The sequence below is a fragment of the Cornus florida genome, unplaced genomic scaffold (assembly GCF_030987335.1).
Source record: "Cornus florida cultivar Cherokee Brave unplaced genomic scaffold, ASM3098733v1 CherokeeBrave_3.0.0_Hap2_Chr07, whole genome shotgun sequence".
Lineage (NCBI taxonomy): Eukaryota > Viridiplantae > Streptophyta > Magnoliopsida > Cornales > Cornaceae > Cornus > Cornus florida.
In genome coordinates, this window is record NW_026775577.1 from 64036474 (window position 1) to 64055697 (window position 19224).

Sequence of the window (19224 nt, forward strand, 5' to 3'; positions counted from 1 at the left end):
AGGGATGATGATTGGCAGTGCTAGAATGGTCGACGGTCTCTACTATTTTAATGACAACGTCCTCCGTAATAAACAAGCTCAAGGCTTTGGTACCAGTATTAGTTCTCTCTTTGTCCGTGAAAAATAATGATTTGGCATCTTAGACTAGGACATCCTAGTTTTTCTTATTTGAAGTATCTATTTCCTGTTCTATTTAAAAATGTGGATTGTTCATCTTTTCAATGTGTAAGTTATCATTTATCAAAGAGACATCACACTACTTACAATTCAAAACCATATTATGCCTCAAAACCATTTTACTTGATTCATAGTGATGTTTGGGGTCCTTTGAAAATTACCACATCTTCTGGAAAAAAATGGTTAGTAACTTTCATAGATAATCACACTCGGCTATGTTGGATTATTTGATGAACGATAAATTTGAAGTTGAAAATTTGTTCAAAAATTTTTATAGTATGGTTGAAAACCAATTTCAAACAAAAATAATAATACTTCATTCTGATAATGAAACTGAGTATTTCAATCAATTTTTGGGAAATTTTTTAAAAGAAAAGGGGATTCAACATCAATCTACTTCTAGTGATACTCCTCAACAAAATGGTATTGCCGAGAGAAAAAACAGACATTTACTTGAAGTTGCACGTGCCATTATGTTCTCAATGCATGTACCAAAATATCTATGGGGAGATGTTATTTTGACAGCATCTTATTTGATAAATAGAATGCCTACACATATTTTAAAATATATTACACCTTTAGAGTGTTTCAAAAACTTCTTCCCTGAATGTTGACTTTTCTCTGACTTACCCTTGAAAATTTTTGGGTGCACTGTGTTTGTTCACATACCTAGTAGGCTTTGATCCAAACTTGATCCTAGGGCAGAAAAATGTGTGTTTATCAGTCATATACCAAATAAAAGAGGATATAAGTGTTATAATCCTAAAACAAAAAAACACTTTTGTGAGTATGGATGTATCATTTGTGGAAAGTCAGCCTTACTTTGGACAAAACTGACTTCAAGGGGAGATAGTGAATAATAAAGCTCAGTTTTGGGAAACAGCTATTCCTATGCCTAATACCTTCTTTTCTGTACGTGTTCTTGATCCTTCCACCTCTAATAGTTAAGACTCAGAGCTCCGTGTTTACATTAGAAGTACTCATAAAAAAATGTTGTTCCTCTGCCTAATACCTTCTTTCCCGTACCTATTCTTGATCCTTCCACCTCTAATAGTCAAGACTCAGAGCTCTGTGTTTATACTAGAAGGAGTACTCATCAAAAAAATAAAGACTTTCCTACAACTCTAGCACAAGACCAACCACTGTCTCCAAGTGATGGTCCATCTACTACTCCAGGTAACTCTAATCCTTTTTTGTCAAATTCCACTCCTACTGCTTTTGATATTGATGTACCTATAGCACTTGGAAAGGGAGTTCAAACCTGTACAAACCATCTTATTGCTAAATATGTGTCTTACCATAGGCTTTCTAAGTCTCATAAAGCTTTTACCTTAAAAATCTCCCACCTGTTTGTCCCGAGAACCATTCAGGAAGCTTTAGATAATCCGGATTGGAAATTGACAGTTTTAGAAGAGATGAATGCTCTGAAAAAGAATGGGACTTGGGAGATAGTTAACTTACCAAGGGAGAAGAAAATGGTAGGATGCAAATGGCTGTTTACAGTTAAGTGTAGAGCTGATGGACGTATAGAAAGGTACAATGCGCGTTTAGTGGCAAAAGGATTTACACAGACACATGGTATTGATTACCAGGAGACTTTTACTCCAGTTGCAAAGATTAATTCAATCCGTGTCTTTCTATCCTTAGTAGTTAGTCTTGACTGGCCATTACACCAGCTAGATGTAAAAAACACATTCTTAAATGGGGATTTGGAAGAGGAAGTCTTTATGAGCCTACTACAGGGGTTTGAAGAACATCTTGGTGAAGGGAAAGTGTGTAGACTAAGAAAATCCCTGTATGGCCTCAAACAATCTCCCAGCATGGTTTGAGCGATTTGAGAAAGCTGTAAAGGGCCACGGAATCACGGATATACATAAAGTCAGGCAGATCACACTATGTTCTATAAGCACTCAAAAGAAAGAAAGATTGCTATTTTAATTGTTTATGTTGATGATATAATTTTTTTTTTTTTTTTTATAAGTAAAATTCGATTAGAAAAGCGTTCAAAAAGGGAACGCGTCCCTAATACAAAAAAACAAAAGTGGAACCTAAGGACCAATAGAGTCCAAAAGATCAACTAAGTCATTAGTCAAAGAGCAATCGCTTCCTTTCACATAAAAGAAAATAGAATGAAGAATATACATTTTCAATGTCGCCACAGACACTTCCTTTCCTTCGAAATTTCTGCTATTTCTCTCTTTCCAAATGCACCACCAAACACAGTGTGGAACTATCTTCCAATAGTCACAAGCATGGATTTTCACTGGGCATCTTCTCCATGCATTAATCAGTCCTATAGAGGACTAAGGCATTACCCAATGGACACCAAAAATGCCGAAGATGAGGTTCCAACAATCATATGCCACAGGACAGTGCATAAGAATGTGATCCATAGACTCACTATCTGTTTTACATAGACAACATCAATTAACAATAGTGTTTCCTCTCTTCCTTAAATTGTCCAACGTCAAAATCTTGCCCGAAACGGCAGTCCAAACAAAGAATGCGACTCTAAGTGGAGCCTTAGAACGCCATATAGTACTCTATGGGAATTCATGACCAACAAAATTGGACATACAAAAGAACATGGACTAAACACCAAATCTACCATAGGTGGAAGGGACCCACAAAATGTCATCACTATCTCTGCCAATATCCTTCTGCCGATACAACAAATCCAAAAAACACATACCTCATCCATCTCCCAATCGTGGAAAAAACGCTTAAAACGTACATCCCACGTAACCCCGCTGCTATCAAGCCGATAATAGTCAACTACGTAAGCGTGCCTATTTTCGGCAATACTATAAAGTCTAGGAAAGGAATAAGACAACAACTGATCTCCACACCATAAATCCTTCTAAAAGCGGACATGCCTACCATCATGAACCTTAAATATGATGTGTGAGGAAAAGACATCCCAACCCTTTTTAATGAATTTCCACACGCTGACGCCTCCTGCAACAGAGACTGGACGAGTGGACCAGCCTCTACTCTCCTCCCCAAAATGACACAAGACAATCCTTCTCTATTAGCGCTGTCGTTCCCTGCCGAATCTCCATAACCCCTTTCCCAATAAAGCTCTATTAAAAGGAACCAGCTTTCGGATGCCTAAACCGCCTAACTTCAAGGGTTTGCAAACTTGCTCCTAATTAACAAGATGATACTTGCTCCTCTCCCCTTCCACCCCATAGAAAGTCCCTTTGAATTTTTTCAATCCTTTCAGTGACAAAGCATGGGATTTGAAACAAAGATAAATAGTAAGTGGGAAGGGATGAGAGAGTACTCTTTATAAGAGTGACCTTCCCCCCCTTCGATAGATATTGCTTTTTCCATCCTGCCAGCCTCCTCTCATACCTATTGATCACCGGATCCCAACTCCCCACCCTCCTAGAGGAAACCCCCATAGGCAATCCCAAATAAGGAAGAGGAAAAGCACCCACCCCACATCCAAGAACTACAGCTAAGGAGGAAATATCTGGAACATCCCCTACCGGGACAAGCACACTCAATCTTTAATCCAGAAACTGCCTGGAAGCAAACAAGAATGCAACTCAAATATCTAAGTTGGGAAACATCAGCATCATACAAAACCAAGGTATCATCCGCAAACAGCAAATGGGAGATCTCCATCTGATGAGCTACATCTCTACCAACTCTGAACCCGGTGATATAACCCAAATCCTCCGCGCTCCTCATTAGTCTGCTCAAGCCCTCCATGACTATAAGGAATAGAAAAAATGACAAGGGGTCTCCTTGCCTCAAACTTCGAGAGCTCGCAAAGAAACCAGCAAGAGATCCGTTCACTAGAACAAAAAACATGAAGGACGAAATACATGTTTCAATCCATTTCCTCCACCTAACTCCGAACTCCATCCTCTGAAGCAAGTAAAGGAGGAACTTCCATATGACGTGATCATAAGCTTTCTCAATGTCAAGGTTGATGATATAATATTAATAGGTGATGATCGTGTTGAGCTCAAAAGACTCAAAAAAGTTCTTGCTGATGACTTTGAGATCAAGGACTTGGGAGCCTTAAAGTATTTTCTATGAATGGAGTTTGCCAGGTCTAAAAAGGGCATCTTCGTGTCTCAACGAAAATATGTGCTGGATCTTCTTGGCAAAACAGGTCTACTCGGTTGCAAGGCAGCAGAGACACCAATTGAACCTAATTTGAAGCTCCAATCTGCTAAACCCGAAGATGTGAAGAACAAGGAACAATTTCAGAGGCTGGTCGGTAGACTGATTTATCTGTCACTTACTCGCCCAGATATAGCTTTTGCAGTGAGCATGGTAAGTTAATTTATGCACTCACCAAGTCCAGAACACTTCAAGGCTGTGTACAAAATCCTAAGGTACTTAAAGGGATCACCAGGGAAGGGCCTGCTATTTGAAAAGCACGGTCACTTACAAATTGAAGTATATTCAAATGCAGATTGGGTTGGGAGTATAATCGATAGAAGGTCAACCTCTAGCTACTGTACTTTTGTTGAAGGAAACCTTGTTACTTGGAGTAGTAAAAAGCAAAATGTGGTGGCAAGAAACAGTGCTGAAGCTGAATTTAAATCAGTTGCCCAAGGAATTTATGAGGTGTTTTGGGTTAAGAGAATCTTAAACGAACTGAAGGTCTTAAGTCCCTCTCCGATAAAGGCACACTGTGATAACAAAGCAAAAATCTCAATAGCACATAATCCTGTTCTTCATGATAGAACCAAGCATGTTAAGGTAGACAAGCACTTCATTAAGGAGAAAATAGAGAACAGGCATACTTGTATGACCTATATACCAACTGATGAACAGATTGCAGATGTTCTTACAAAGGGTCTGTTCAAGAAACAATTTGATAAATTGACAGGGCAAGCTGGCTATGGAAGATATCTTCAAACTAGCTTGAGAGGGAGTGTTGGAAAGGAGAATATTCAACTGAGATTTATTGCTGATCTCTAAGGATTGCCTAGCTGTATTTTATGTTTAAATATAAGCCTAGTCAACTCTGTAAATTTAGTTGTATAGTTATTTTAATTGATAAATCGCAGAAAAAGTTATCTTTCTTTCATATATCTCAAGGGTATTTATACAGAATACACAGACCTATTCAAGATAAGTCAACTATACAATTAATTTGACAACTAATACACGCTAACTCTTAATAGATAACAGCTAATACATGCTAACTCCTAATAGATAACAGCTGTAACTCTTAATAGATAACAGTTGTACATTCAGCTGTAACTCTTAATAGATAACAATTGTACATGCTAACTCTCCCCCTCAAGTTGGTGCATAGATATCGCACATGCCCAACTTGGATAGTGATGTTTGAAACGAGCCACTAGTAACACCATGAGTCATCATATCAGCTAGCTGGTTTGCACTCTTAATGTAAGGAACCTCTATCACACCAGAATCCAGGTTATCCTTGATGTAGTTTCGGTCAAGTTCAATATGCTTAGTTCGATCATGTTGCAATGGATTATTAGCAATATCAATAGTTGCCGTATTATCACAAAAAATCAATATAGGTTTCTATGGACCATACCTAAGCTCACTTAAGAGAATCTTCAACCATGTAAGCTCCGTAATTGCATGATGAAGAGCATGGTATTCAGCTTCTGCACTAGACAATGATACCACATTATGTTTCTTAATCCTCCAAGTCACCAAATTGCCTCCAACGAATAACACATACCCTGAAGTAGACTTCCTATCCAACTTGGCTCCTGCAAAATCAGAATCTGTATAACCCACAATGTCTAGGTGTCCATGCCTGGAAAACATAATACCTTTACCTGGAGAGGACTTTAGATAAGCCAAAATACGATTCACTGCATTCATGTGTCGGTCACTCGGATTGTGCATGAATTGACTCACAACACTAACAGCATATGACAAGTCAGGCCTAGTGTGAGTCAGATAGATCAACTTCCCCACTAGTCTCTGATATCTCTCCTTGTTTGTCAGAATTTGATCAGGATAGATAGCTAAGCCATGATTTACTTCAATAAGAGTGTCTATAGGAACAAACGCAGAGTTACCAGTTTCAGCCAAGAAATCTAATGTATACTTTCATTGAGAGAGAAAAAGTCCCTGTTTGGACCGAGACACTTCAATGTCCAGAAATTATTTCAGAACCCCCAAGTCCTTCATTTCAAATTCCTTGGCCAAATAGCTTCGAAGCTTCTCTATCTCATTGGTGTTGCTACCTGTAACAATCATGTCGTCCACATAAACAATAAGCAAAGTAATATCATCACCATTCCTCTTATAGAAGATAGTGTGATCTGCCAAAGCTTGCTTAAAACCATACTTCTTCATTGAGTAGCTCAACTTGCCAAACCATGCTCTTGGTGATTGTTTCAACCCATATAAAAGCCTTCTTTAGCTTGCATACATTACCTCCTTTAGGTGTAAACCCCGGGGAGGATCCATATACACCTCCTTTATCAAATTACCATGAAGGAAGGCATTCTTCACATCAAACTGTTGTAATGGCCAGTCCAAATTAACTGCGAGAGAGAGTATAACTCGAACAGTGTTCATCTTGGCCACAAGAGCGAAGGTCTCTTGATAATCAATCCCATAAGTCTGAGTGTATCCCTTGGCAACTAGTCTAGCCTTGAACCTCTCAACTGTCCCATCTGACTTATATTCACTGTAAACACCCACTTACATCCCACTGTCTTCTTTTCCTGAGGTGACTCGACCAACTCCCAAGTAGAGTTCTTCTAGAGAGCCTTCATTTCCTCTACCATAGCAGCCTTCCACTTAGGATCTCCAAGGGCATCCTGAAAATGACTAGGAACAGACACAGAAGACAACTGAAGGGCAAAAGATAGGTGAGTCTTAGACAGACAGTGATAGGAAACAAAATCAGAGATGTGATAGACAACATTTGAAGAAAATTTGGAGAAACCCAACCTATTAGGTTCTTTACGATCACGAAAAGGATACCTCCTACCCTGATCACCAACCTGTGGATTCAAGGCAGCAGTCTCCACAGAAGTTACAGGGTTAAAATAAATATCTGAAGTTAAAGTTAAAGGAGAAGAAACATGTACCTCAAAGTTAATCCTAGAAGATTCATCCGATGGTATGGTAGTATCATCAAGAGGGGTACTAGAGTTAGAAGGAGGCGGCATGACAGTGGCATCCTTGTTCCTTCTCACATATACTTCTTTGAACAAGTGGGTTGGTCTTTCACCTATTTTTCATCGAACTCAGTCTCCACATGATCAAGAGTATCTAAAGGTTCTCCTTTTTTTATAACAGCTGAATCCTCCTCCTTACCTGAAATCCACAACCTCTTTTCTTCCAGCCATAACCGTTCCTCTTCCTTACTACTAATCTCCCCATGAAGAGGAATCAGAGATACATCCACAGAAAAATAAGACTCGCTTTCACAAAACTGAACATCCATGGACACATAGTATTTACTTGTAGGAGGATGAAAACATTTATAGCCCTTTTGTGAACTAGAGTAACCAAGGAAGACACACTTAAGAGCACAAGGGTCAAGCTTATCCCTGTAAAGAGAATGTATATGAACATAACACACAACCAAAAACCTTAGGACAAAGATGAAGTGTAGAAGGAATAGAGTGAAATCGGGATAGCATTCTCAATGGAGTTTGATAAGAAAAACAACAATCATGACAGCCTCAGCCCAGAAACGCTTAGGAACATTCATAGTAAAGCATAAGGTACGAGCCACCTCTAAGAGATGACGATTCTTACGCTCTGCTATGCCATTTTGTTGTGGCGTGTAGGCGCACGTTGTCTGGGGGAGGATGCCATGTTGTTTGAAGAAATCAGTAAGAGACTGATTCACATACTCACCACCATTGTCAGAGTGGAAAACCTGAACCTGAGTATGAAATTGGGTGACAATCATTTTGTAAAGCTGAGGAATAACATGTATAACATCACTCTTAGATTTTAGCAAATAAACCCAACTCACTCTAGTACAGTCATCAATAAAAGATACAAAGTATTTATGGCCCGAAGCAAGGTAGAAAGGAATAGGATTTTTATTGAAACTCACTTTAAAAGGAACACAATGGTTTTTAGCATAAATGCATTGTTCACACCCTAAACTAGAAGCATAAATATTGCAAAATAACTTAGGACATAAACGTTCTAAATAAGAGAAAGATGGATGTCCCAAACGACAATGCCATAAAAATATTTTCTCTCTATCTGACTCTATTTACTTGAAAACCACGGCTAGGTTCAGATTTTAACTCCCTTACCCCCTTCTCCGAGTAGTAAAGACCTCCTCTCTCCTTACCAATGCCAATCGTCATCTTTGTAAGATTGTCCTAAAACACACAACGGGTAGAATGAAAAGTTACAGAGCAATTAACTTTTTTGGTAATTTTGCTAATGGAAAGAAGGCTGATAGAGAGATTAGGTGCAAGTAAAACTGAAGACATGGAGAAGGTAGGAGAAAGTGAGACATTCCCAGCCCCTATAGTTGGCATAGGAGTCCCGTTAGCAACCTGAACAGACTTAACAGGTGAAGGTATTAGAGAGTTAAGTATGGAAGAGTTACTAGTCATATGATCAGTGGCCCCTGAATCAATAACCCAAGTGTTAGAAGCAGTAGAAATAAAGGCCAAACTAGAATTATCTCCTTGAGAAGACACTCGAGGTACATGAGAAGCAGAAGATGGAGAAGTGTCGGTGATAGCAACCTGAGCAAATTTCTTGTTCTTCTTCTCAGCTTGCTTAAGCTTGAACCACTCCGGATAACCATGTTTCTTCCAGCAAACATCAACCGTATGTCTCGTACTATTACAGTGAGTGCAGAGATGAGAAGTAGAGTTGGTAGAAGGAGGAGCTGGTCGGGAACTCCTTTGGACTGCAAGAGCCAAGGCCTCTGAGTGATCCTTTATTGCCATGGTGACCTGTCTTTGTGCTTCACGACGAACTAGAGAATATGCTTCTTCCAGGCTTGGTAAAGGAGAGGAAGCTAGAACACGACTACTAACTTGATCCAAACTGTGATCCAAACCTGCAAGAAACATATAGACCCGATCCTCAGAAATACGCTTCCTCTGTTTCTCGATATCAGTTGCACATGTCATAGCATTTGGTCTTCAATAATCAAGTTACTTGAAGATTGAGTTCAGTTCATTATAGTACTCTACAAGAGGCCGACCATCCTGACGCAATTGAAAGGACTTCTTCATCAGTTCATAAACTTGAGAAGAATCAGAGACATCAAGATAGCTTCTTTTTACCGCATCCCAAACCTCCCTGGCTGTTCCACATTGCACAAGTTGGGACATCAGATTTACCGTCATGGAATTGATAAGCCAAGACTTGACTAGGGCATCTTCAGCCTCCCATTCATCATAGCTTGGATCATCCTCTGTAGGTGCAACCTTTCTCCTTGTGATATACCCCTTTTTCTGTCTACCAGCAATATGCATCTCCAAAATCTGAGACCAAACACGATAATTAGCACCATCCAATTTAATAGGAATGGGAGAAGAAGTTTCGTAAATAGTCATCGTGGAGAACTTCTTGCTGTCAGATGAATTTTCGGTTAGAGGGGAAGAGTCGGTGGTTGTTTTGGCTGCCACGGATCGTGGCTAAGAGGTATTGAAGACAAGTAGCAGCAGCACAAAGAAGATTGCTGACGGCTGTTGCAGGTCTTTAGAAGTAAGGTTAAAATTGAAAAGAAAAGAAAAGAAAGCAGCGGAAATTCCTTTCTTTTTTTTTTTTTTTTTTTTTTTTTTTTTTTTTTTTTTTTTTTTTCAGCTCTGATACCAAATTGATAAATGGCAGAAAAAGTTTCCTTTCTTTTTTTTTTTTTTTTTTTTCAGCTCTAATACCAAATTGACAAATGGCAGAAAAAGTTATCTTTCTTTCATATATCTTAAGGGTATTTATACAGAATTCACAGACCTATTCAAGGTAAGTCAACTATACAATTAATTTGACAACTAATACACGCTAACTCCTAATAGATAACAGCTAATACATGCTAACTCCTAATAGATAACAGCTAATACATGCTAACTCCTAATAGATAACAGTTGTAACTCTTAATAGATAACAGTTGTACATTCAGCTGTAACTCTTAATAGATAACAACTGTACATTCAGTTGTACACGCTAACTATTCTGTTCCTTTTTAGGTGCCTATAAGTAGTGTACGTGTATATCATTCTCAGTATCAATGCAATACCATTTCACTAAAACAATTCTCTCCTAATTCCTTGTTGTTTAGAATTGTGATTGAGATTTTTGTTAATTCTGTTCCAATTCAAAATCAATTAAAAAAGTCAATTTGTTCAACAAAACCTATTCTCCTTCCTCTAGGTCCAGATCAGTGGACCTTATATGGCGCTCTATCTCTTGGGTTTCGATCCGTAGTCTTTAGCACTATCATGGAGAAAGAAAACATGTAGCACAAAGCAAATGTTTCTAGTGGCTACAACTGTCAGACGATACCTGTCTAGGTCCTTTGCATCAAGTTGTCCTTTATATATCATCTTTTCCAGCTTTTCATCAATGAGATTTACATTCTCTTTTCCAATATCCAATGAGTATCCCAGTATAGGAAGGCCAAGCAAGTAAGCAACTGAAATTCACAGGGTGATTTCGTCAAATTACATGTATGCATGCAATTGGAGAATAATTAAAAAAGAAAAAGAAAACAAAACAAAAGAGAGAGAAAACCCAGTCTAGCAAATTGCAAATTAGCAAGCTACTCTACCATGAGATGAGATCGATCAAACCACATGGTAGACTGGTACATATGGTGCTCATGCAATACAATTGGAAGGGAAACCTCACACAAGGAAGACTGAATTGTGGACTTTTGGGGAAAATGATGATCCCAAACAGAAAGGTCATAGGCGTGTTTGTGTTGCTGTGTCATTGCCAAGTTTGCCAAAATACATGGGACTAAACCAGGAAGCCACAATTTGATGTCAGATTCATTACTCACCACTGGCTTGTGTAAATATCATCCTTTTGATTTTCCTTTCTGAGCAAGTTAGTTTTCACATGCTCTCATGCATCAGAAAAAGAATGCAAAAAGACATGGGACTAAACCAGGAAGCCACCAATTTCTGCAAAAATGGCACCCTTCGATATTCCTTTCTGAATAAGTTACTTTTCACATGCTCTCATGTAAGAATATTTATGGAAGCTGGACTTGGAGGTCATAGGGCCTCAAGTAAGCGCCAGGGATGTAATTCCTTACATTCATTTAATGGCTTGAGACTGGGAAAGCATAAAGTTCTTTCACTGGATGACAAGGTATGTAGCACGAGCATGTATATGCAAATGTGTGATCATACTCACTTCAACATTCTTTATACCTCTATAGATACGATTTTATATAATAATATTGTTAACTTACTATTGAACAAATAAAGAAACATATATTGTCCATCATAATTTCCATATACATAGAGAACTGCAGTAAACCCCCCCCCCCCCAATCATAATTTCCAGATATTGTCCTATGTGTCCAATGAAGAGAAATTACCTAAGAAATGAGCCGCTTCATGTCTAGCAATCCTGTCTTGGTAATCGGGAAAAAATAAAGAAAATCCGCCTATGGCAGCCTGAAGAAGCCTATTATAAATGAAGGAATCAACTTTAATACAAGGATCACAATAAAATTTATAAGTGCTAAATAAATCCCCCTCTGAGGGAACACCCTTTGTTCAAACAAGGCAACTGTTAGTTTTATACCGAATTTCCCCCTCCCAACTAATGGATAACAACACCAGCTACGGCCTTTAATATTGTGATAAATTCAAAATAGGAAAAATTAATAACGTATGACTGTTTAGTGTAAGTACGTCCATTTCAGTATGCCTGATTACTTACCCTGGTGAAATGCTTCCCACAGCCAAAACTATTAACGAGATGCTACCGATCAAGTATGGCACAAAGAAGCCCCAATCCTAAATGATAGAAAGAATAGACAGTGTCAGTAGATGTCAAGGTGCCTCATTTTTACTTTAATTTTTTTTTCCTTTAACAATTGCACCAGTCACGCCCTAACCGAAAAACAGAGTAGTGAAAAGGCATGCCTGAATTTCTTATCCAAATAAGTTAACTACATTCCACTTGACAGAAACTAAAAGATGAAAAATCCTAACCTATGGGGAAGGGGGTAGTGCATCAAATTAATGCACAGAATGCAGCAGAAATAGGTTGGTGACCCAATGTTCAAGTTATAATACAAAAATACACACACATTTTATGTATCTATGTAAGCATTTTTTCACGGTACATGAAAGATCAATTAGTAGATAATGACTAGTTGACTTTTTAAGGAATATTAGAGATAATAGGTTATTTTTTAAAAAAAGTTGAAATTTTAAAGGGGATCCTAAATTAGCTCACCTACCGATATTCTTATCTTTATATTAGTTTTATTTTATTTTATTTTATTTTTCCCTTTTGCGTAAAAGGAAGAAATAAAACAAGGGAGAAAGAGAGAAATAGAAGTTATGGATACTTCTTACCTTCTGCAGTAGCCGGGAGAAGGGACGGTGATCCAATCTTTACATAGGAAAGAAAGAGTTGCGTACTCAGGCAAGTTAATCTTACTTTGTAAATTTATATTATATTTGTGACTTGATAAGAATATTATTTAAGGTTTTATATCATATGAATTTATCGAAAATAAATTTAGTTTAGATTTGTCAAGGTTGATGTATATTATTTTAGTGTCATCTGCTGACTTACTAGAGTTCATTTTAACGATGATTAATCTTAGATTGGCACATGGGTATTGTTTGAAAACATCAAATTTAAAACATGTATTCCTTAATTTAGTTATTTTATTTCCTAATAGATGACATATATATATATATATATATATATATATATATATATATATATATATATAATTATAGAATTTTTGTTATATTTATACATGTTATTTTAAAACATGTATTCATTGATTCGTGTTAACCATGTGGAGGTGTTGGTTACTGGGTACACAATGGTATATGTAATACATATGTTTACTAAACAACGATTTGACTGGACATAGATGGGTCAGATTGCATGTTAATTTGTTAGTGAATGACGTGGATTTAAACTGGACATTTGAAACGGATTGGTTCTGTATGCTATATAAAATAATTTTCTTTTTATTTAATTATTACTGTTTTAATTGATTTTAAACTAAAGAAAATTAGGAAAAATAGTATTGCTATCCCAATAACTTAGGAAATTTCCAGAATATTAGTTCTAAGTGCACTGAACTTAGTTGTGCTGAAATACAGATTGTAAAATGACTGTTTGATGGTTTTACGAAATTAAGACCTGAAAAAGTATTATTTTTCAGCACTAAAAGGGAGAGTACGGAAAAACTATTAGGAGTTAGATTCTGAAATTTTGCAGGGTCTTATATTTAATGTTAGGCTTTATCTAGAAATTTTGTACTCTCACTAGTTGGGTCTTTAGAGTTCTGTTTTTAAATTAAAATTGTATTTGTGTGTATTAATTATTAATTAATAATGTATTTCATAATTCACTATAATTAGCAATTAATGGATGAGTTCAGATTAGTCGGAGGGGTAGTCAGGGACTGACCCTATGATGACTTTTGGGTATGGTTAGGGACCTGCCTAATTGGGAGTGCACTACCTTATTATTATGGCCATGGGTCTAATGAGCTCTTATTGTGTGAACGTGATCAGGGATCATTTGGGAAGTAGACGTACAGTCCAGCCACACTTGTGTTTTCGGTAGTTAGAGACTATACGATTCACACCACTTTATTGGATGTGAGCCCGGGGCTCATGTGAAATATGCGGATTTATTAAAAATAAATAATGGCTATTTATTGAGTTTATAATTAACTGGGTTATGCATAATTAATTAATGCATTTATTGAGTCGCTTATATATATGGGAATACAAAGTAAGGTCAGCTTACTGAACAATGATTGTGTTTAGCATTTCTTGCTGAGCTTGTGAGCTCACCCCATTATCACATTTCAGGTGCTCGTAGAGTAGGAACGTGATGGAGACGCATGACAAAGTCGGATTTTAGCTCAGTTTTCCTTTATTATGATTATTGTAATAAAGTTAATGTTTTATGAAACTTTATCGAGTTGTTTCAGTGGTAATAGATGTTTTGTTGTGTTAGAGGGACTTTCACCTCTATTTATGGATTGGATTTATGTTTGTCAGACACTCATGTTAATAAATTGGATGATGGGATTCATTATAGTTATATTTTATGATGGATGTATGTGGAGAATTGGTGAAAGTTATACATCAGATTTTACATACAAGACAAAGAGTCTGTGTGTTAAAATTTGGGGTATGACAATGTCAAAGGAAAAAAAAAAAACAAAACAAAACAAAATGAAATGAAACTCGTAAATTTTGTACTTGAATCAGGTGCCCAAAGCATATCCAGGAAGACACTTCAATACGTAAAAAGTTAGAGGAAATTATGTGAAGTTACCCCGGGAAGCTGGCCAGCAAGAACACCCAAAAAGCCTGTTGTTCCTACTACTGTAAAGAGAAAAGCCGCCTGTATCACTGAATGAAATCAAATTCATGAAGAAATATGATAATACCTATAAAAGAGAATCACATAAAATGCATAGCTTTCATCAAATTCCAATCATGTCCCAATATTAGAATTTCAATTCTTGGAAGAACCCTCCACTGTATCAGGAAATTTTCAAAGATTATAGGACAAATAATGCATGTTAAACACAATACTGACACCTAAAGACAAATGTGCATTGGATCTGATGATGCCAGAGTAATCATGAAGTCATCCTATGCAGGTTCCTTCTCCACTTGCACTCAATTAAACACATCTTTACCCTTAATTTCTAACTTCATCAGGAATAATCGAAATGTAAGGGGAACACATAGAACTACAGACTGAGGACTAGTACATGATTTAAATGCTTTTCCATTGTGACAGTCAAAATAGAATATCAATGCATTGAGACTTACATCATTTCTAACACTCGGTATTGCAAGGTTCTCTGCATTCTTAATTCCAAGAGTTGTCAGCTCCCTAAGAGATGTCTGGTGCATCAAATTGAAACAGTTATCTTTGTATTTTCCCACCAAGTAAACTGATAAACAAATAGATGGACAGACATTCATATACATGTATGCATAGGATTGAAGATGAGGCTAATGTTTGAGTGGCACTTTCCCAGAACTTCACACTTGTTATGGAGACTAACCATACGACATGAGACATATGGTTGAGAACTCCATTTTTTGGCCCAACCAACTTCACTCAACTGATCAAGTGCCTCTTTAACAGCATCACTATCTTTCTGCAGCAAATCATAAAGCAACTTTAGCAAAAATTGCATGACCTATAGCTATTAATAATATATACTTCCCCAAGGGCTTGTAAGCATTTTAGAGATTCATTGGAAAGCCTATTGCTAACGGCTTATAAGTACAAACGAACAGCACTCAAGTGTGTCAGGGTTTTGCATAATTAACAAGAATATGAACCATTATAACTATAAATAATATCAATTTAGAGATTCATCGTAAAGCCTATTGCTAACGTTATGAATACAAAAGAACATCACTTAAGTGGGTCTGGGTTTTGCATAAACAAGAAGAATATGAACCATTCCTCAGGTTCGGAGCAAGCAAGTATTTGAAGAAAATGATATGAAAAATAAATAAACGTTTTCTCTTTTGATAGAAATCTAATAAGTTATCCGAACTGATAAAACTTGAATGGGAAACGCTTACAAAATGGAGATATAATAATTGTGTCAATTGTCATAATCATAAACCTTTGTAAATTACCAATAACAGTCTCATACCAGCAAGTAGAGGTAGGCTTACAACTCCAAATCTGCTTAAACTAAAGAAATTTATCCAATACAATGCCGAAGCCATTCAATAAACAGCTAAGTCCTTTAAATACATTATTTTTGTGACAAGCCAGTGAATTTTAAAACCATGCTTATAAGAAAGCAAGAAGAACCTCCTTATGCTTCCATAAACGGAGCTTGTTTTACTTGAGGGTTCCAAAGAGGAGTAAGACACAGTTTTTTTTAACATGTCTAATGTAATCATGATAAGTTCAAGACACACACACACTCTCACACACTCGATAAATAGAGATAAAGTGGTTCTTCTTGCAGATTTCTTTCAAGAGGTATAAAAAGTTATGATATTGAATTTGAATGAATTGTTATTTCTTTTCGGTTTTTGTTGGAGAATTGAGCTTCCTCCTCTAAACCTAGTACACTGCAACTTCATACTTTTCCCTGTATTTTAGGTTCTCATCTACTTTTAATCCTATATACAACTGATAATAACAATGAGATTACAATGTATGGAACTACCCTACCATCTATAATAATCAAGCCCAGCAAAATCTCATAGCTTGCTACCATAATTCCTCTTTCAACATATAAATAGTTCAAATGCAAATCTCACAGTTCAACCATTTTAATTCAAACATATGGAAAACGAAGCGGTTTTGATTAATTTGTTAAAGATTAAGAAAAATCTTAGAAAATTTAACAAACCTTTGCAATGGCGGAATCAAGGGTGGTCAAGTCGACGCCAGGGGCAGCAGATGAAGCTCTGATCCGCCATTTTCTAGGGCATGTGGCGGAGTTTCCGAGGTATTCGAAGGCAAAGTGGGTAGGTTTAGAGAGAGAAGAGAGGAGTGAGGAAGAGATGGACATTGCCGCTTTTGCTCACTCAAGACTGTTGACGAGAGGATAAGATGATAAGGTTTGGCGGGACGAGTTCATATACAATAACAAACATGACAAGAGATATTAGACTTGATTTCATTGCGTTTTTTTTTTTTTTTTTTTTTAATGTTATTTAAATTTTGCAATAATTACCATTATCTCTTTTGGAACCAATTATTTTGGGATTTGGAAAAGGAATAGGAATTGAAATAGGAAATGGAATTGGAATGAAAGTTCATTTATATGTTTGGAACAAATTGGATTTGAAGTTGAATTTGAAATGGGATTTGGAATTAAAATAAAATTCTATTTATATATTTGGAACAAATTGGATTTAAAGTTAGATTTGAAATGAGATTTGGAATAAAGATAATATTATACCATTTTTGTCCTTATTTAAATAATAAATGAAATATTTATTTTATTACAAAATATATTCAAAGTTACATCAAATAGACAAACACCGTGAATTACTTGATAGAACTGAAACATAAAATTTATTTAACAAATCAATTAAAAAAGGAATAATTATTTATTAATTAAAAAAAAAAAAAAAGTTAACTTATTCAACTACCATCACCAACATACTTAAACCAACATATTAAAAAATATATGTACTAAAATGTAAATTTAAGCCTAAGCATTAATTTAATTAATATTTTAAATAAGTTCATTTATTAAATACTAAGCACGCTTATTAAAGTATATTAATTAATTTGTAACAAAAATAATATGTATATTAACAAAAATAATATATATATTAACAAAAATTTATATAAATATATATTGATAACTAATTATTATATAAATTACTTAGCATATCAATTACTAGCTAGTAGATGACTCGATAGACTAGTGCATTAGTGCCTGTGGTGGACTTTAGAGTGCGAGGTTTCGACTTTCTGCATCTACTAATCTAACTTCTTGTAAACTATAATTAATTCGTGTTAAGCACTAATAAAAAATAATCATGAATTCCAAAATCTTAGAACTTCATTATTTTCACATATCTATAATGCATAAATAAAGTAGTTAAATATAAATACCTTTTGTAATTGCAAATCTTATTGAGATCAAACCAAAGATCGAGATTCTTTCTGCGGAACGAATAACGTGATAAATTCCAAGTACAAACAATAGCCAAACATGTGTAGAAACTGATTTCTCTCTCTTAGCCTTTTGCATACATAAAACTTTATTCGTGTTGTTTCATTAGTGTACATAATTGATGGAATATATGCACTTTTATAAAGGCAGAGAAATGACCAGTTTTCCTTTTAGTAACCTTAATTCCTCTTTTCATCAAAGTAAGGAATAAATAGGAAAACACTTCTCCAATAATTAATTACCATAAAGATAATTTATAAATTGACCAAATAATATAATTTTAATCTAATATCTATTTACTTAACAACTAATTAATGAAATATATCACATGTCCAAATCATGTAGACCACACAATTAATAAATAATCTTACATTCTCCCACTTGGCCTATATGATAACTTCCATAGTGGTTTAGTAAAATAGCCATTAGTGTGTACCATAAATCAAATTGAGTCTTTAAGTTAGTCATCATAAATACCACAGTAAATAAATTACCAATTCGAGTCATGGTGGTTATGTATCACTAAATGACACAGTCCCTTCTATGTACCACAATACTAGTAACCTATTCAACATAGTCTATAAATGAGAAGTATCAATAATGATCTAACAATAATGTCTTTTCCAAGACTATTCCTATCAAAGTAATACGTACATGTACATTAATTAATAAGAAATATCATAAACACATTTAATGAGTGCAAAATGTCAAATATATATAAGCACTGTTGAGCAATCCACAATTAAAAAATAATCATCATTGACTACATTCAAAACCCATTCTTTCAACATGTTCCATAAATGTCTTTGTGGAGGGAAAAAACCCCACCAATTACAACACACCGCGTGGCGGTGAAAAGTAACGCACAACCAAATTAAGATAACCAGAAGCCCACAATCAATTGGAGGCCCAACAGAAGAAGCCTTGCGCATGTACCAGTTTAGCCCAATTAGAGTGAAGGAAGTTTTACTTAATTTAAAGGCTAAATAGGTGGCCCAATCTTAACAAGGCCCGAATTCTATAATGTCTACCATAATGGTGAATACACGATCTGCAGATGTAATTACCCACGTTTGGGAATAAAAGCCAAGAAACGGCTCCATGTAAGTCTCTGAGGAAAAACTTATAAATAGAGCCTGAATGAGAATGAAAAGGCATCGGATTCCCAATACTGCTATTCTCTCAAAGATTTATTTGTTCTCTTCTTGATTGTTCTGTGTGTTCTCCATAATTTATCTCCTTGG

General features: G+C 35.9%; 1 protein-coding gene across 3 annotated transcripts in view; it reads right to left on the reverse strand.

The window, feature by feature from the left end:
* Positions 1-16932, reverse strand: part of LOC132267271 (uncharacterized) — a 37863-nt gene extending 20931 nt beyond the window's left edge. The window contains exons 1-8 of one of the 3 annotated variants that reach the window (XM_059768392.1): positions 16700-16932; positions 15380-15475; positions 15141-15215; positions 14635-14703; positions 12031-12107; positions 11684-11772; positions 10639-10768; positions 9357-9620 (exon numbers count right to left, since the gene is read on the reverse strand). In XM_059768392.1, coding sequence (XP_059624375.1) covers positions 9506-9620; positions 10639-10768; positions 11684-11772; positions 12031-12107; positions 14635-14703; positions 15141-15215; positions 15380-15475; positions 16700-16861 — 813 coding nt within the window. In that variant the 5' untranslated portion in view covers positions 16862-16932 and the 3' untranslated portion in view covers positions 9357-9505. Of the gene's footprint in view, positions 1-9356; positions 9621-10638; positions 10769-11683; positions 11773-12030; positions 12108-14634; positions 14704-15140; positions 15216-15300; positions 15476-16699 lie in introns of those variants that run through there. The other 2 variants (XM_059768389.1, XM_059768390.1) reach the window with 2 other exon arrangements.
* Positions 16933-19224: the final 2292 nt, after the last annotated feature.